General features: G+C 41.8%; 1 protein-coding gene across 2 annotated transcripts in view; it reads left to right on the top strand.

Annotated features, from left to right (window-relative positions):
* LOC120797554 (ankyrin repeat and BTB/POZ domain-containing protein BTBD11-A) overlaps window positions 1-19,692 on the top strand; it is a 166,657-nt gene that overhangs the window by 95,277 nt on the left and 51,688 nt on the right. The window contains exon 2 of one of the 2 annotated variants that reach the window (XM_040141316.1): window positions 15,592-15,741. The exons of the other annotated variant lie outside the window; for it this stretch is intronic. Coding sequence (XP_039997250.1) covers window positions 15,592-15,741 — 150 coding nt within the window. The remainder of the gene's footprint in view (window positions 1-15,591; window positions 15,742-19,692) is intronic. 2 annotated transcript variants of the gene reach the window in all.

Raw genomic sequence — 19,692 nt, 5'->3', positions numbered from 1 at the left:
TGGCGCTTGATAGCACAGAATGCGTGAAAACCAACCAAATATTGACGCCTTACACCAGCCAAAGTCAGTCACTCAGAGATCTCAAGTTGTTTGATCACGTGAGGGCTCTCAAGTTGTAAACGTGGGAACCTCCGCGTTCATTTCCATCCATAACATAAGACGCCCGTGTGTGTGTGTGTGTGTGTGTGTGTGTGTGTGTGTGTGTGTGTGTGGGCTTTGACACTATGATTAAAGACTACTTCTCTGCAGCAGAAACAAAGTGCAATCTAGACCAGGGGCTCACAACCTTTTCTTCACCCTGGTGTGTTTTAATAAAGGCAATTGTTTCGTCAGTACCAGAGGCCGGGGGTACATTATGTAACGACGACACAAAGGTGGTGACAGGTTTGGGCTGAGAGGGCTAATGACTTGCTCCAATTAAAAATCAGGATATTGTTATTGCACCCAATTAGAGGTAATTACTGCCAGATAAACTACAAAATTACTAAAACAATCTATAATAGCCTATAAAGGGAACAGTTATTCAGCTTTTTTCAAAAATCATCCTTTTTATCAGCTTGGCATCGACCTTACGTACACAAGGCTACTTCAGCATGTGACTGCGATAATCCCTTATGGAGGACAGTGCTATGAGCAAGCTACCGGTATTGCAAAGAAATTGCAGCTTCAAAAGTTTAAAGGGTTTTGTTATTAAAGGCTACAAATCAATGAAGGAAAAGAGCATTATGATTACAGTTTGTTTTTTTTGCTTTTTTTATCGGACAAAAAACCCAAAAGAATATCTAATATCAAGGTCTACTTACTAGCTTTCTCCAGAACTTTAAATTGCATCTCAGTCTTTTAGACAAATACACTCCATCTACTGAGAAAGTCCTTGTTATGTACTTGGATAGTCTGGAAGAATATAGTAAGTGGACCTTGAATTTGTTTATTTTTTCCATTGTTTTTGGAGTTGAAATGAACTTTTACACTCTGTTGAGTACATGATAAAATTACTTCCTATCAGCCAGGCCTGCTGGTTTTGTATGTCATTTTGAGGCTTCCGTGGTGTTCGGGAAAATGAGGGGTGGGTTGAAACGCTGGTGGTTTCCCGGAGGCTCTTGTTGGAGGAGGGACAACTTTGACAAATGTTTTTCCTTATTCCCACAGATTCCATTGAAGTCATAGATTGCTCGATATCGTCTGAAAGCTTACCCTCTTTAGTCGTTCTGCAGGATCAACAATGTGTTGTGGTCCTTCTACAGCCAGAAGAGGTTATTTACTTTGAAATGGCAACGGGGGAGGATTAAGCCCAAGCCCTCTATTGGGGGGACAACCTCAGCGGCCAGAAGCCAGTCCATCTTTTTCTGCAGCCCTGCAGCGCTTCTCTTCTCAATTGCATGGCATTTTGGAGGAATTATCTGATCGATAATACTCCGTTTTGAGGGGATTTTTTGTTTGAGGTACACTGACTGATGCAGTGTGAGAACATTCTGCTAAGTACAGAGATCAGGTGTTGTTACGGTAACAGCATCCTAATGCGGGCTCGTTACCCTTCCCGCAGGGCACGGGATTCAAATGTCAACATTGGCCCCTGCCAAATTAGGGTCGTGTTCTCTTTTGGTACACATGGCAGCATGGGAGGGGCTCAAGGGCTGAATGCTATCAATCCGTCTCTTTACACTGGTACACTGTGTGACATACCCGAACAAGGTGAAAAACAGGGTCCTTCCTACAGGGATATCCAAGACGAAAGAGTCCCCTCCACACTATTAAAAAAGGTGTAAATGTTCGATCGCTTTCTACCGTGAAGCTGACCGTTAAATCAGTTATGTCCTATACGTAGCTGTAATGAAATATGCCTCTTTTTGGACCAGGAGCAGGTGAGATGTTGAACATGTGACTGCATTACATCAGTGATTACAGTACATAATACAGTACATGCCATTACCTTATTTTGGGATGTTTTACATGCAAATCAGCTTCTGATTTTATTGGGGAACGTTAAATTGGGATGCAGCTACCTTAAAACAGCTGATCTGCCTGCCTGGATTCGGCAGGATGTTTTCATGCTGCGTTAGTCTGTGTAATGCAAATAAAAATCGCCTCAAAATACAGTATTATTGATCAGGAAATTCTTCTAAAGTGCTTTTTCGATTGGGAGCAGAAAACGGCGCGAGGATGCTCTGATGTAGTGAGGCAGCCAGAATGAGACAGCCAAAAGAAAAGGCCTGACGTTGATCGTTCCAATGTGACTGTACCACAGTACCTTCAGCGAGATACTGAACTGCTACTGGATCCTGCAGGGCTGGCTCATATCTCATACTACGCAGAGGTTTTGTTCCTACAAGCGCAAAAATCTAAAAGCTTAATATTTACCCTTTAAAATGCGGTTTTCCCCTTCTGGTTCCCGTAAAGTGGTTATAAAGTTCTTAAAGGAAGGTTCTGGTATATTTCAACCTGGGATATTTCCCATAAATGTGGCTAGTGAGGCTCTGAGCGCCGTTCTGACTTTGGACTCGCCACTTCTGTCGTTAGACATTTGGGCAATGAGGACCTGTTCAGAACAACATATATCAGGGCAAGCTGTGCGAGGCCCTCCCACAGCTTTCCAAATGAATGTGAATAATTGAAATTATTAATAAAAAATGACTTCTTCACAGAAAAAGTATTTACAGGAAGTTTGTAGCTACACTAATAACTAAAAGTCCAGCCTTGGTATAGAGACTTTCTCAACAGTATGTTGCGTGACTAGCTTCATATGTCTGGATTAAATGGCAAACGCGATTTAATGTCATTGTTTACTCAAGATTTATTTTTTAAGCAGCCTATCACGAACACTTTTTGCCGTAAGCCCTAGACGTACACGGGCTTAACTCAGCTTCCTATTTCAATAGCTGGATGCTGATTTGTCATGGAAAGTAAACCCCAAGATCATGAAAGAAATGCTAAACGAGAGATTGCATGAGTTACGGAAGCTAGTGGAACAGAGGCATTTTTTTTTTCTACAAGTTGACTTACAACAACCTGTAGAGCTGTGCCTACCTCATCCACACTTGTTGGAATTTTTGTGGCCATTCTCCTGTTGCTGTTTTCTTGCTCTGGTTGGGGGAAAAAAAAAAAAAAAAATGACAGACCCATTCACAATCTGTTCTAGATTAAGCTCGAATTGGTTCAGTGGTTTTTCCAAGTGAGGGAACGGCTGTCACGGAGCACATCAACACACCAGTGTTACTGCTGAAAAAATCTGCTGATGTGGGCAACGATTCAGGTGTCGACTGAGATGATTGCTTCCCCCTTGTATTAGAAATGCTGCGTATCAAAGATCAAGTGGGTATTGTAGTTGATGGCTAAACCTTTTCTATACTTTTTGCCGGTGGACATTTTTATCTGTTGTCAGGGTGACGCGGTTGGACAGGAATATTCAGTTGAAGGTTTTTATTCATGCCAAAATTAATTGTAGGATATTAAAGTTTTATGCAAACAACATCGCTGGGTAAATTTGCCCCTATATCGTGAATAGTGCATTGCACAGTAGATAATTCAAGTGGAAATATGTGCTGTGTGTGTGCTGATAAAGGCCCTTTTACTTTATTTCTTTATTTTTTGTATCCGTGAGTAATACGAGCACATGGGTGCGTAAAAGTGTGCGCGTTTGCTTTATCATTTTTAGACTCCTTCATCCTGACCCTCCTTGACACCACTGTTTTTCTTCTCCTCGTTGCCGCTCATTACACACAGGCTGATATTTGTGTTGCGTCTGATTGCATTACGCTGCCTCCCTGTCTCTTTGCCCCCGGTGATTGGGATGAGTCAGAGGGCTCCATTGAGAACACAGACTAAACCTCATACAGCGACTCGACCGGGGAACGCAGACCACTTTTGAATAAACTGTATAATATCGGCATAATGCAAACAGCAGACTGAGAGAGTGGTGTCGTTCAAGGAACAAAGAAAGTTGTGTGCTGATTCAATTCGTGCCATGATATGGCCTTGTGCTCGAGATGGAGATTGTAAATACAGTAAGGCATCTGGCGGGCACCTGCAATCCATCTGGCTTGGCGTGATAGAGGTGCCTGGACGTTGAAGAATTAGCCTTCTCATAATGCTGATGACTCTGCAGCTAGATTAAGCAACAGAACAAAACAACCTGCAGGGTTGATACACCACGCACACATGTTGTTTTTGCAGAATGCTCAGTGTAAGTTATGAGACAGGACATACGGATTTATTACATTAAATGCCAAGGCCTGTATTTGCTCCAGTTCACTCCAATTAAAGTTGTTTCTGATGCTCTGTTTGCTCGCTTGCTGCGGATTCGGCACAGGACCAGAAAGTTATTTGGAGGGGCCATCTGGTGCAATACCTTTTCAAAAACAAAAAACAAAAAAAAATGTTATCTAAGCTGTGCCCTCTCCAAACTAGTATTGAGAGTTCTGGTCCTTTTTTTCCAAAGTGGAATTACTTCTCTCAATGAGTTACCTTTTTAAATGACATAAGTTGGCAATGCTACCACTGGGCAGCAACTCAACGGTCGCGTTGTTTACACCAGGGACCAGCTGGTCGTGCTGAAACCGGCTGGCATGGTGACCAGAGCCATGGACATCCCTGCAGAAACCAGGAGGAGGAAAGACAGAGGATGTAGACAAGGAGCGCAGAGACGAGGGAAGTGAGCTGGGTCCAGACTAGAGACGGATGGGGAAGAACATATCTCCGGGCTGATAATGGGAAACGTGAGATCACTGGACAATAAGATGGACGAGCTAGCGGCCCTGGTGAGGAATCGGAGGGACTTCCGTGAGTGTAGTGTTTGTGTTTCACAGAGACATTGCTACAGGAAGACACTCTTGATTGGATTCCCTGGAAGTTCTCACACACCATCTTTGTTGTTGGTGTTTACATCTCCCCCTTCGCTGACCCGGCAACTGTGTGTGACGTCATCCACCCTGTTACCGCGGGACTCCAGACTCTCTTCGACTTTTTTCATGAGCTCCGGGGTGCTCAACTGGACAAGGCCCTCCCCACTTTAATTTCATTGTGGACTTGCACTACCGGAGGAGACGGGACCCTGGACCTGCTGTATGCTAAAGTTAAGAGGCCTGGAGATTCTACTCGTAAATTAATTTTTGTATGTTTTCATTCTGACATTTTTCTAATCACTTGGTGTGTGTGTTTACTTTTTTACTTAATTACTTCCTCTTTCCCAACTGCGTGTTGTGCAGTTCTGACAAAGAAATTCCCCTGCAGGGATAAATTACTAACATTTTTCTGAAGTCTCTTGTGATCGGTAATTGCTGTACACATTTACGTAGCTCTACAAGTGAGGCAAATTAATATTTTGGGTCTGAGAGTTTTTGAGATAATAGTTATCAGGGGAACCTAGATACTATAGGACAGAAGTCAGTTGGTCTTAGGGTGCATTCGTGTGCAATGTTTTTCTGCAACCGATTTTATGTTACTTTCCTGCAAGCTATAGTGTAGTGTAATTGTAACATTGGCCACAGTAAGTAGTTCTCATCAGCGGTACCTCAAAATACACAATACAAAATTAAATTACTGCTTAAAGTATATTTTAAGGCACCAATAGTACTAAAACAATAATGCAATTTACTTATATACAATATAACAATAATGTAACATTTTTAAAGATATTTTTCAAGATATTTAGGATTGGATATGACATGCGACCTCTAATCTAATGATATTTTGCATATTTCAAGACTAATGTAGTGACAACAAGGCGGCCGTCAGACTGTCAGTTTGACGCTAGTTTCATCTTAAGTCGGAGGAATCTGAGTGAAACGTGGATAAAGTTTGGGCCTGAGACGGAAGAAACAACCAGTTTGTAGCAGATGAGCATATGCTGCAAAATCGTTCCAAGTAAACACATCTGCATGTGTTCTCATTACTCTTGTTGTGATTAAATGATGAGGGTGTGAGAGCTCATCTTGTTGGAAGATATTACACTGGAGGAGAGAAGGAATTTTCACCGGAAACAATTGTGATGGAAGATAGTTGATCATTCAAATGCTAATAATTGGTTGAAGGAAATATTCAGGTCAGTGAGCAGCATCTGAAGTTTAAGCAAGACTATGATTAAAAAGCCACGCTAGCAGCCCAGTGAGGCTGAAATGCTCATTACACATCAGAAGACCTACTTGAATTGGTTCGAAACGTAGTAATTGAATGATATCTAATACCGTAGTCATGTCATATGTTATAGATTCGTTATCAGGTGTCCTTATCCCTTCATGAACTGCAACATATCACAGAGATTGGATGACCCAACTGAAGGCCAGGAGCTGAAACACAATGGTCTCACAATAAAACCTCTACGAGTTGCAAAAGGTTGGGAGTTTTGACGTCTTCGGACTTTTTACATTCTTGGAAGTGATTACAGTACTAAGAAGCAGGTGAAACTTTGCCAGAAAACCCAACTTTGAATAAATTAAACTCTTGGAAAAGTACTATTTTTTTTTTTACATCCAATGATTCTTTGGGGATGAAGTTGGGGAAAATTTACCTTTTCACATGAAGATTTGTCCTCATTGTTGAATCCACCAGTCATCTCATGCTCTGATTAAAATTTCCCGTCAGTGTCCACACCCTACATCTGAGTAAGATTCGGAGAATAGAATCACTCCTATCTCAGTCTCATGGGATGACTCTGTTTCAGCTCTTCCCCACTATGCCTGATGTACAGTAGACTCAAGTTAATTTTTTTTGCTTCCCAAGTGTTTCGAATGTGAGGCGGTCAATTCAAGATCATCTGTGATCTTCAGTGAGCTGTCTTATAACAGCTGTGGGACCTCCGCGTCACCCCTTTTAGGTGCAAGAGGGCAGGGACTTCCATTAAACGCGGCTCTCACACTGTGTGAAAGAGGTATTAGTAGTTATCTTTCAGATCCTTTGTGTGTTGTCTGTCCGCAGAGTGAACTGGCAGACACCCAGTGCTGAAAGCCAGTGAAATAAGGGCAACGCCAGAGTATGGCATCCCCCAACAAACTGAGCTATTACCCATGATGTAGTAGGTGCTGTTCAGTGATTCCTGTGCAGACCGGAGTTTGACATATACAGACAGCTGGTGAAGACTGAATTAGTGAATGTAAAACGGCGATCTTGTCCTTTATCCTCTATATGGCATGTGTGACCAGGACTTTCATGATCATTGAAGGCTGGCTAACTTTTGTCTAGATAGCTCTAGTATGTGGAAGTATTAGTAGCTGGAATTTGGAAATTTTATGGGGCAACTATTAACCTGCTTTTATGGATTTCTTTGTTTCAGTTGGTGTCAAAATTGCTTGGCCTCATTAGCCCCCCTTTTTTGCTGCTATAACTTATGGTGCATATATCTGTGACGGTCGATTTTGTAAACATTTTTTATTGAATTTTTTTTTTTGGAATGGTTTTCTAAGGGGAATGAGTAAAACATGATGAAACATGATGGATATCGCAAAAACCATAAAGGCTACAGGACTGAAACCTGGTGAAGAGCCTCCCCGTACTTCAGTGCTTCACATACTCAAAAATGGTAACAATAGCGCCACCATGTGGTGTGAAATAAGCCACCGATTATTACAAAAATGTTTTGAATAATATCTTTGCAGCGATGAGGCATAGAAGGAAAATTTTGCCATCCATGGATTCACTGGATGATGCTAAAGAGATTGATATAAACCACCGCCATTTGCATCATTAAATTTTTCTGCCATTTTGAATTTTTTGCTAGTAATACATTTGACTCCCTCCCTAACCTCCATCCTTCATCCAGGCTTTGCTTTCGAAAAGCAGTGTCTTCTGTGGAATTGTTGCCACCTGTGTTTTAAGTTTAAGGTAATTTTGTTTGCGCCTCATAAACGTCTGACTAAACTTCTGTGTCTTTTAGGACCAGGTAATTGATCATAGATTAAATCAATGACATGACCTTAATCAGAGCAAGCCTTGAATCCTCATTGTCTGTTAAAATCCCCAGTAGATGATTCCTGCTGTGGAAAAGCCACATCTTTGTTAGAGCACAATTTGACTGCATGATATTCTGAGGTGAAAATAATCAAGTCAGTAAATCGGTAAATAAGTATAAAATAGGTTAGAGGACCTTGTGTTGGAATATTTACCACCCGCAGAATACATGTCCCCAAGGTCAAGAGTTAATCTCCATGCTCAAGAATACAATTTTACACTTTATTTATTCTCTCCATTTTGAGGTGGCTATGGGCATCTGATATGGGCAAGCTGCAAGGAAGACAAGCATATGGACTGCATGATGTCCAACTTTACTTTGAATGTACAGCACCTGTTTGCTCTTTCCGGAACAATATTTCATTAACAAAAAAACCAAAAAAATGTGACACAGTTTCCCTTAAGATATGAATGCGCAAACATTTTTAGAATTTGCCCTCAACTGTTGTAATCGTCCTTAAACACACAACAAAATTCGTGTTGCCATATGGTGATGCACGATATACTGTGTGTATGCACACGACTGTGAGACAGTATAACTGGTTCAGTTGCTGATGTCAACGAGCCAAGATGCTGATCAACTGGGGAGCCACAGAGCTGAAACCATATTTAAAATTTGTATAACTTATCAAGCCTATACACCATTGCCATAAATGCACAACGAGACTGTATATATGAGTCAGGTTTTGACCACTCAGATCACTTTCCCTGCTCTTTGTTTAACTGCCGTGGGCAACTACCAACAGCTGGGTCATGGATCTACGGCTGACATTTGCAGTTAGCCATGTGGGTCGGCCGTTTAATCATTTTGGCCATTTCACTGCTAATGTGGTCTGAGTCCCAAGTACATTCATTCATTATTGATGAGAGAATAAATGTCTCTGTGGTATACTAGATGCAGCAATTACCCAACTGAATCATCTCCCTATGATGAGATACTTTTTGTTAGATGGCTGGTCATCCGTACGTACGTGGCTCTGGGGCTTAAAGCTCACTGAGCTGTGGAGTTTTCTTGTGCTTTCCCTACAGTATAAAAGAAAGGAAATGCTGCTTTTTCCAGCCCGGCCAATCATCACTACGCTGTTAGGCAGCAGTCGCCTGTTGCCATGGCAACTGCCTGTTAATATTCTGGCAGAGTTTTGTCACTGACGAGGGGAGAGCGCCGCTTTCTCGCTACAGAAAATCGATTGGACATTCCTGCAGAAAATTGAGCCATGTGATCGGCGCGAGGATGGCGCTGCGGAACCTGCACCTGTTTGCATTGATGGTTCATAGCTTCAAAGTGACCTCACTAACCTTGACTTGTCATTTGGAGCAACGGAGGAGAGGAGAGAGCACATGTGACTTATTGCAGATCAAAATGTCATCGACGCGATTCCAGCTCTAGTTCTCGTTGGCCAGTCATTTCCATAAGTGTCTCTTCTCTTGCGGAGATTTCCCTTGAGGAGACTGTTCAAACGTCGGGCATAAAGGAATTGAGCTTTCTTTGCTCTTGAGTGGTAAAGCAATTCGGAAGGGATTGGTGTCTATCATATAAAGGGATGGCATTGATCATGAATCCCATTATGCCCTAGGCTTGATCTCAAACTGTCCAGACAATCCCATCTCCCATTTTTCTTCTGAAAAGACCCTTTTTAAATGGTTTCTTCTCCCATGCAAGAGGCAGGAAAATCTGCATAATGAGCTATTTATTATATTCACACACAGGCATGGACTTGCTTGTGTCGCATTTGGGCACACATGCAGAACCACATAATTAATTTCTTAGAGCACTATGTAGAGCGGAAACGATTTGTTGATTAAACTGTTAGTTGATCAACAGAAAAATAATCGTTAATGTCCCTTTTCATGTAAAAATTTCAAATTTATTTGTTCAGATTTATTATTTGTGGGGATTTCCTCCTTTTCTTTGTCTTATGTGAGTAAAACTGGGTAAAAATATGAAAAGAAAAAAACAACACAAGTCTACTGCGAGCATTTATATCAAAAGTCAGTAAAGTCTGCAGCAGAGGTACAGAGAGGACTGAGGGTAATGCCTGTGGTTCGGTGAGAACACCTAACAAGGATAACAAGACTTTTCTTTATGAATGATGCACAAATATAGAAATGTTTTTCACCTCACGTTTCAGGCAACAACTGTCTGGTGCCGAAAAAATGGCTTGAATTCAAAATGTCAAGGTGTGCCATTAAACCTGCGGTGGTTTTTTTTTTCTCAAAGCCCTGTGCAACACACATCCTGCTGTCACCTGTGAAACTGGTGTGCAGTGCTCCTGAGGTTGGAATAAAACTTTCTGGGGTGCATCTTAGACTTAATATTCATCTCTGAGTGTATTTTGAGAGGTTGGAAAGGACTCGAGATTTATTTTAAGTTCTGTCAGACTCTTGGGGCCCGTAAAGCTGATTGTCATGTATTCATTTCAGTGGAAGAATCGCTCCTTTTGTCATATGAAACCTTTTCAGAAACCTCTGGATGATGCTGAGACTTTTCTGTCACAAGGCTGAGAGTGAGGCTGACTTCCCGAGCTCCTGGGATGTTGATTCTATGAAGATGCAAGGTTCTCAGCTGGTATATTGATAGAATGGACAAATCTGTCAGCTCATGCTTACATTCTCCTCCATCAGGGTTAAGTAAACACCAAGCAATGATTTGTCAGAAGGTTTGCAGTCTTCGGTCCACTGAACTCATCTCACAGAACATCTAACAGTGGGAACACTGGGTTTTTTCTGAAATTGATTTGGAATTTGAGCGGTGTGTTTTGTGGAAAGTAAAGCAACATAACAAGCAGTGTTTATACTGTGTGTAAACATGTACATGTCTTTTTTTTAAATTCTGAATTTTGCGGTTTTCTGTTTATATTTTTACCTATAAATCTATTATTCCTAACTGCTATTGTTTTTATTAGCACCATAGCTGTTACGAGAATCGTTTTACATTTTGGGAAGCTTTACTTTCTCGATGAGAGGTACTTGAGAAGATCTCGTATCTGTTTAATATGAAGGTTGAGTCAGGACACAGTTAGCTTGTCTTAGCGTAAAGACTGGATACGGGGGGTAACAGCTAGCCTGGGTCCGTCCAAAATGAAGAACTTAAACAAACGAGATTAAACAAACGAGATATAACATTTGAATTTTTTAGCTTCGGACAGAGCCAGGCCAGCTGCTGTTTCCTGCTGCTTGTAGTCTTTATGCTAAGCTAAGCTAACCGTCTGCTGCCGAACTATGCCAATGAGCATGCCATGGCAAAATGTTTTGAACTACAAATACCTGACAATCATGGAGCTGAAACAAATTGATATAATATCAGCTAAATCTTGCTAACTAGCTCCTAGTTTCCCAGTAAACGGTGAAAAGTGGGAGTACGACAACACTGAGCAGCTTTTTTTTTTTTTTTTTTTCAGTTGAACTCATCAACACATCTCTGTGAACTATTTACCTCTAGAAGCTTGGAGACATAACAACAACCGCAGGACCGGTTGCTGAACTACTGTAGCATGCAAGCTAACCGCTAACACACTACCTGTTTGCTAATATTTCCTCTTTTGTAGAGCAGTTTACACTCCGACAGAGGAGGATAAAATAAAGGTCGATGGTGATCGTCAGCAAGCTCAAGCGGGTTTTCATGCGGCATGAACTCGCAGGTCAAGATTTCACCACGGTCCCATTGAAATGGATTTGTTTTGCTGCAAAATTTCATCATTTTAAATGCGGCGCGTCCGGGCCTCGAGCGTTCTCTTCCTCCTCAAACATAAGACTCCAACCGACTCAAGATCCGCAAGATGTGTTCCGATAACGTGCCGTGTGATGGGAAATTTAGGCCCCTATTGGCTGCTGAAGTGCACGCTCTCTCTGAATATCAGTATATACATTTGTGGACATTTACAACAGGCGACCAATTCTGTATGTCACCCTTCAGAGAAACTGATTTCAAAAATGAACAGGAACTTCAGTTACTTTTTTTTTTTTTTTTTTGTGTCTGAAACGTGGACCAAGTTGAACTCTGCATTGTCTGTGTTGTAACGCCCCGAAAAACGCCAAAACAATAAAATTAAAAATAAACCACATTTGTGCCGCTTCATTTTCAATTCATCAGGCTCAAGTAAACATGAAAAATGCGACTGAAGTCGCTTCATTAACATAGTAGCAGCTCTAGGCTTTAAAGCTAGATAATATCAAAGAGTAGCATCTTTGTTCTATAGTTTCAAGCTGTTACGTGTTACAGTACATTAATTGCTTTGTTCTAGGCCAAGTGAATTTTCTGCTTTGTTTCTTCCTCTACCTCTTTGCAAATAATCACTTTCCAAACCTTTTTCTCGGACCATCTGTTCCCGCACAGACGGCTGTTGTGTGTGTACATGCCTGTATATCTTAATATTCTCTACGTTATCTATGACGACCTGCATGAGCAGCAGCATTCCTGTCGAGACCACTCAGGGGAGTTTGGTACGCCGCTTGGAGCTTTAAAGTAGTCCCGTCACCGTGACCCAGTCTCCGTCTTCACCTGCCCGACAGCAATAGAGACGTAAGGAGCCCTGGAACAGAAACCGCAGGTCATATCTGTTTATTTGGGATTAGACTGTTTCTCAAGTATACGTACATACTGTATTGTGCTGAGCTCATCCAATTGCCTCGGAGGGCACGGAAAGATGCGACTGAAGTGACACAGAAATATGAGGTTATAAAACACGCCTGTAACGCTTCAGAGTCTCGTTGCTTGTCATTTTTTTAATCAGATGTCTGTGTCAGCATCCCCTCTTCCCTGCATCCTCGCCTTTTCCCTTTTTTCTTCGTCTCCAAGGGTTCAGGCTGGCTTCTTTCTCACCTCTGATGTTTATTACACAAACAGCACCTAGGATCAAATATTCCTACTTTTTTTTTTCTATGTGGAGAAGCCAAGTGTTAGAAAGAGATAACATGTAGAGGGAGTAGGAGGTGGGGAAAGAGAGAGCTGCAGACTTGTTTATACGTCTTGATCTGACAGGATGAATAATTCAGCAAAGGGCTCCCCGGCACCCCAGAATGTTATTAAAGAATAGTTTTGGCAGTAGAAAAAAATAGAACTGGGGAGAGATGAGATTGGGGCAGTGGCTAAGATAGGAGGCCTTGATTACAGAGAGCACCGTGAATTATTCAAACCTGTTTCCTACATGGGGAGGGGGAAAAAAAAAAAAAAAACCTTCCGAGTGCAAAATCTCCAGCAGAGGAAGCCGCAAATGCCAATGTGGTTTTAGTGATTACAAGAGGTTTCTCTGCCTCACTGTGGGACAGGAGATGGAGAGGGACCGACAGCTTCCTCTTTACCCCGAGGTCAGGGGGATTCCTGCTTTTTTTATTTGACCTCAGCCGCTCTGAGGTCGTCTTTCAGAATTTTAACTTAGCTTTTACTTTTTTGAGCTTTGCTATCTCCAGGCATTTGCGGTGCTGAACATAGTGCAGACGGGCGAAACTGATAACGATCCACGGTCGCGCGCACACAAAAAAAAAAGAAAAACCAGTAGTTGTGTGAAGAATGAAATCGAGAGCTTCAAAGAGAACTAAGAGAGCTCAAGAGCAAAAATCGGATTGCAGGTTTTGGAACCTGTTTTTTTGAATGCAGCCCCGGTAGCCGAAAAGATGTGGTCATGATTGGACGACGTGGTGTGCCAAGGAATTATTTTCAGGTATACCCCAGACGATCCAGCACGATGAACCATCAGGAGCATGCTTTGCCTAACTGTCATTATTTAAATCCTAATCCAAAATCCGTGCCAAACCAATAACCTAACCCTTTAAAGAAGTGATGCTTAAAAAAATATAAAATATATTCAGTTCAATTTGGAACCTAGGGGTTTCAGGTACTGACCATTAACCAGTTAATGCAGGCTTTTTTACAAATCACCCCCCATCTCTCTCCATTGTTTCTAGTCGTCTCTCTACTATTAATATTGGTAATAAAGGTAGAAAAACTCCACAAAAAAAACGCTTCGAACTAAAACTCCACATTCTGGAAACCCTATAAGCTTTGACTTGGTAATTTCCAGGTCAAAATGTAGCTATCAAGGATAACTAACTAATGGGGCTAAACACAATGAAAAGTTTTTTGTTTTTTGTTTTCCCCTCCATGTCGAGGTTACATAAAGCCAATTCCAAGAGCATTTAAATGACCACATTTCAATGTGAAGCAGCTCCTAACTACGCCTTGAAATAAAATGAAATAATGCCTAAAAAAAACCTTCCCTTTTCATTCACACCTACCGGGTTTTCACATTCCAGCAAACCACCACAATCGATGCTCTCTGGAGAATCTCTCTACTCTGGAATACAGAAATGCCACAAAACCGCAGACCAGAACCGTTGTTTCAGCGTCGCACATTTCACCGGAGCAATTTACATTCGAGACCACACCCTAATACCAGATACTCCATCAAAACTGGTCAGTGGTTGAACAGCAATGGAAAAGGCTGTTGTAATAATTATTAGGGGTTCTAAAAAAAGCCGACCTCCACAGAAAGGCTGTGGGAAGGAGAGGGAGCGGGACTCTGACTAGGGAATACTGGAATTCTTAGGCTGGACACTGTGGGAAGAGGATATGGTGGGAGGAATCCGGAGCTGGAGAACGGAAGGAAGACTCCTACAAAGTGAGCCTCATGAGCCTGTGCCTGCTGCATGGTTCTTTTGTCTTGTGCTGGCATCAAACACATACAAATTGACTAAGGTCCTCCATGTTGTAATTACTGTTTATTGAGGAACGGTGTATCCCCCTGCGCCATGTCATTAGGATTAGCACTCGGCGGGGTGTTGCTTTCCATTCTCCTGTAGCAAAAAACTCAATATCCCATCTGTCACAAGCCATTCTCCGCAGCTAAACAAAGCCTGGCTGCAGCAATGGCACCTAAATGGATTAGTCCTCTCCAGCCAACATTATCTGCTGCACCTTGTTTTCAGGGGGGGGGGACCACAAAACACACCTGCGTTCACAACAAGAGGTTACGTGAAAGGAAAATACACATCCCATCGCTGTTAATGTTCAAGGTCTTGTTTTGAGTTTACAGCTATGAAGTCACAAATGTGGCTCGCCGCCTGATTGGCTCAATTAGAACTCAAGCTATGGAGGTAAAGTCAAGAGGAGAGTGATACCGAACTACAAAAGCGCTCAGAGTTCACCGAATTTATTTCACAGCTGATAAGCGATTCTGCTAAAATTATGCACTTCGAGTTGTGTAATTTGAATGTTGAAGGAAACCTTTGTGTGAAAGACCTGCCACACATCACCAGCGACAAAATAAACATAAATCAGCATCCTGTTCATTAAAACGTTCAGTCTGAGTTTGTACTCACGATCCCACCGGGGATGTTTTCACCGAAAAGTGAAGACGTGCATCATGCTATTAACCTGCAACTTTGTCTCCCTGTTTAATCCTTTAAATAAATGTTTGCTCTCTAGCTGCTGCATGCGAAATGAATGTGGGTTTTAAAATCCAGCTTAACAACTCTGCATCGAATATTTACCTGAAAGTGCTGATTTGTGTTTTTCCCCTGCTTTTTTACCACTTTGCACAGTTTGCACTCTCCTGTTATAAGTGAGAAGCTGAAAACCCTCTGGTAGTTTCAACCAAAGGAGGATCCGTAAATCTTTCCCGCCTTTGACCTCTCGCCTTTGCTCCACGCTGTCCGCAGGTGTGCTGAGCCTGCCGGAGAGTTTGAACCTGCACCGGGACCAGCAGCGCTCCGGGAGGGGCGGAGAGGGCCACGGGTACACTCAGGCCGAGCTCCGCACGCTGGAACAGTCGCTGCTTGCAACCCGGGTGGGCAGCATCGCTGAGCTGAGTGAGTGTAGTTCTGCCGCCGTCGCGCAGTACACAAGTGTCGGAAGAAGCAAAATATGAATGAATATGAAAATAATATATTACTCCTTAGGTATGCAGCCAAAAGGACGCTATAAAAATACTGTGTTACACGTCAAAGTGCTTCATTAAAAATGTCCAAGGACACAAGTTTGGGCCCCAAAAGTACATAAATTGTTAAAAGTACAGTTACTCATTATGTAGAATGGCTGCTTTGTGTGTGTGTGTGTTTGTTTTTTTAAGAATTGTATTATTGGATCATTATTGATGAATTAACACAAGAGCTATTCCTTAATATCATAATTGTTCGATCTGGATGTAATTACAGTAGTTTTGTACACTTTTGGGGTCACTTAATCTATAACAATGCATCTTATTTTACAAACTGATCATATGTTTTGAATGTGGAATCTTAATCTGAAAAGTAACTAGCGCCTAAACCTATGAAATACTTGTAATGGAGTAAAAAGTACAATATTTCTCTCTCAAATGTAGAAGAGTGGAGGTATAAAGTAGCATAAAATGAAAGTATAAATATCTGACGTTTGTTTTTAAGTACAGTACTCAACTAAATGTACTTAGTTACATTCCACCACTGGATACTTTACAGTTCAATATCCTAAAATTGAACTTGGATGCGGTAACGTTCTCAGTTGGCCCCCAGCATCCTCACTCAAAATAGCATAGATTAGATTTCTGGAGTAGAGGAAAGTTTGGAAACACTTTCAAGCTGCTCTCGGGACCTCTGACAGTCCACAGTGGCAACCGATGAACTGATTGAAGTGCTCCCTGTGGCACTTGATATATGCACACAATATTTATTACCATTTGGAAGTCGTAACTGATCAGATTAAGTTAATATTGAGATCTATCTTTCAGCTCCACGTTGCATATTTTCACTTTTTTTGTGTCGTAGTTTATTTTTACACTCCTACTGTGCACACATGGGCGATCGTAGACTTGCATGCCGACGTGTATTTTATTCAAATAAAAAAATAAAAAACAGTATTTAGCAACAAATGAAATGATCTCCCGGAAACAGATGTAGGCCGATATCTTTGACTGCTGAGCTGCTTGCTTTAGTAAAGATCCAATATCAGCCAGTCAGTGAGTGTATCTTAACCTACCTATGCTAAAACCTGCCTCCCTCAATATAACGAGCTATTAATAGAATAATAATAATAATAATAGGATTTTATTAATAATCTGTACCTGGAATATTGCGTTTAAAGAACACATAATGATCCATTTAAATGCTGTTTTTGAAGCTTTTGTACCCAGCTGAAATTGAATTCTATAAATTCCTGTGTGTTCAATTAAATTTAAAATGGCATTAAAAAGAAGTCAAATTGACATAAAATATTAGCAATTTATGGCGACAGTGATTGGCCCTCAAAAGACAATGTTTGAGGAAGTTCAGCATACAGCGTATGATAAATGCAGCAGTAATTGTTATGCACATTAAACCTGATCTGCTCAAGGACTTATATCCATGTCCATTTGCCAAATAGCGCCATTAGTGTGAAGGAATGCACGCTCCCGCTCCCTGTGGGCTGTCATGGTGGTCCCAGGCCCAACCCACCGCTGCCCTTTTTTCTCGGCTCCCCCCTCTCATCCATCTCTCCACCCTCCCTCCCCCGCCCACACGCCGTAGCCAGGAACTGTTCTATTACAGCTGGCCTAACACCTGTTTATGAGTCCCACCCGGGGACCTTTTTAAAATCCAAGGTCACCGCCTCGGAGGCGTTTAACCTCAACTTGAAAAGAAGGGCTCCACCTTTAACTCTGACAACCCCCCTCCTACCGCCACCTCCACCTTCATCCTTGTCCTCTCCCCGGTCACATATTAGATCATCCTGCCCCCCCCCCCGCCCTCAGGCATTTGCACTATGGTTGGCTGTGGGTTTGTGTCCGTGCACATTTGTCCTGGATGAATTCTCAACCCCATGGCACATGATACACCAGTAATTCACTATGCATCATTGATTTAAAGTCTTTCCTTGTAAATGCTATCGGCAACCTATGTGTTGTGTCATAGTAGAGATCCAGCCTCGAGGCAGTTTGTTTAAGATGCTGCCCTTAACATCTGTGCTGGGATAAAATTGCCGGTTGATTAAAATGGACGGTAGACAGTCTGATTAATAACACAACCACCGCCACTAAATACTACTGCTACAATAAGAATAAAAACCAGAATGAGAATGGAGATGTTCAAGGATTGCCCTCTTCGAGCAGATTCCTTGTCAGGTTGACAGTGGGGACAGGTTTTTCTGACCAGGACATAACCTGCGTCCCAGTGTGATATCCTTATCTTTCCATGAAGTAAAATCATAATAGTGAGAGAGACCACTGCTTTTTTTTTTAGGTCTTCTTCACAGACAAAAACAGCTTGTGTGGGCGGAACAGAGGAAGCGCCCAGTTTCAGGGGAAACTGGGTGTATCTTCAACATGTACAAACTAATATTGTTCAGTAGTTGGTGAATTGGCTATTGAGTACATGTTTTCAAAGGAACATGAAACAGTCTTGCCCAAATTCTGCGTAATGCAAGTATAACAGTATTATCGGGGGTTCAGTAGCTACACATTAAACCAAAGTAATCTATCACACTACCTTTCTAGTGGGGAAAATAACATATTAACTGTTAATACCGTATGTCACCCGTAGTTCTGCTCATTAATAGGCTCTAGGTGGAAGGATTTTTTGTTTCAATGTACTACATAACAGAAAGTGATCTCACTACTTTCATTAAAAAAAAAAATTTAAAAAAAAAACTTTTTCTCTTTTCTATTTGAAGTATAGTTGGCACAGAATGAAATGAGATTATCCACACAGAATTAATAAGACAAAAAAAAAAATCAACAACATTTTAATCCTTCTACGGGCTGCTCATTATAACTGGTGAGGGGCTTGTGTATAAAGAGGGAGAAAATATGATGTAAATAACAGTAAGTATGCTAAGAAAAGTAAGCAAAGAAAAGGGATGACTTTTAGTAACATGCTGTACACGGGAACTTTTCTTTCATGGCAAATCGGTTCTGAAAGTGCACCAGTAAGACATACATTAAGGATAAAAGCAAATAAGTGAGTGCACCTCCTCTAATTGCTCGTCTAAATGCAAATATGCGGCATAAAGCAGCTCTCCTGTGTTTATGCTCGCTACTGTGAACGTATCAGTCCAAAGCATTAGAAACACTCTGTTCCTGCACTCGGATCCGAAGGCGGAAAAAGCAGCACCGGCTGCTGTTTGATTCCTGTTTAATGCACCGTGTGTTTGACTCCCCTCCGTGGCGCTGCCTCAGCTGGGCTCCCTCACCCCGAGGGTCGGCCAAAACGCTGCCAGAGGTTGACGTGTGGCTCGTAATACAGTCGCCGCCAACTACTCGCAGTCATCCAGGGGATTCTAGTGGATTCCGTGGCGTGATTTCCGCCTCACGTTGCGTTATGCAAACGGATTTATCTACACGCTACGATTCACTGAATAACAGGAATGCGAATCCTGCTTATCCGGTGTACGATGATTGCATCAAGGGTGCTACTTTTAGCAGTTGCTACCATCTGCCTTTGCAAGAACCGTGAAGGAGCAGCTTTGCTACAACTTTTGCCTTTTTGCATCTCATTTGAGACACTTGTCTGACTACAGATGAGTTATTTAAACAGGTGTTATCTTGAGTGCCACTCCTATCTAGTCATCCTCCCTGCCTCCCGCATGCATTTAAAGGCTGGTGATATTCCATATTTTTCTAATTGTCAACAAAATCTCATCAAAAGACCAAAACTAACACTAATTAATTGATCCTAATAAGTTTTTTTCTGTGTATCCAAAGCCTGGTATATTCCTCTGGGCCGTAGAACACGTCGGCGAGCCACACTGTTGAGCTTTGGGTGTCATACCACGAACAAGCACGGTGTAGTTCATTTCGATTCAATCCGACA

Source organism: Xiphias gladius, chromosome 2 (genome assembly GCF_016859285.1).
Source record: "Xiphias gladius isolate SHS-SW01 ecotype Sanya breed wild chromosome 2, ASM1685928v1, whole genome shotgun sequence".
Lineage (NCBI taxonomy): Eukaryota > Metazoa > Chordata > Actinopteri > Istiophoriformes > Xiphiidae > Xiphias > Xiphias gladius.
The sequence above is the reverse complement of the archived record's forward strand: the minus strand, read 5'-3'. Positions and strand labels throughout refer to the sequence as shown.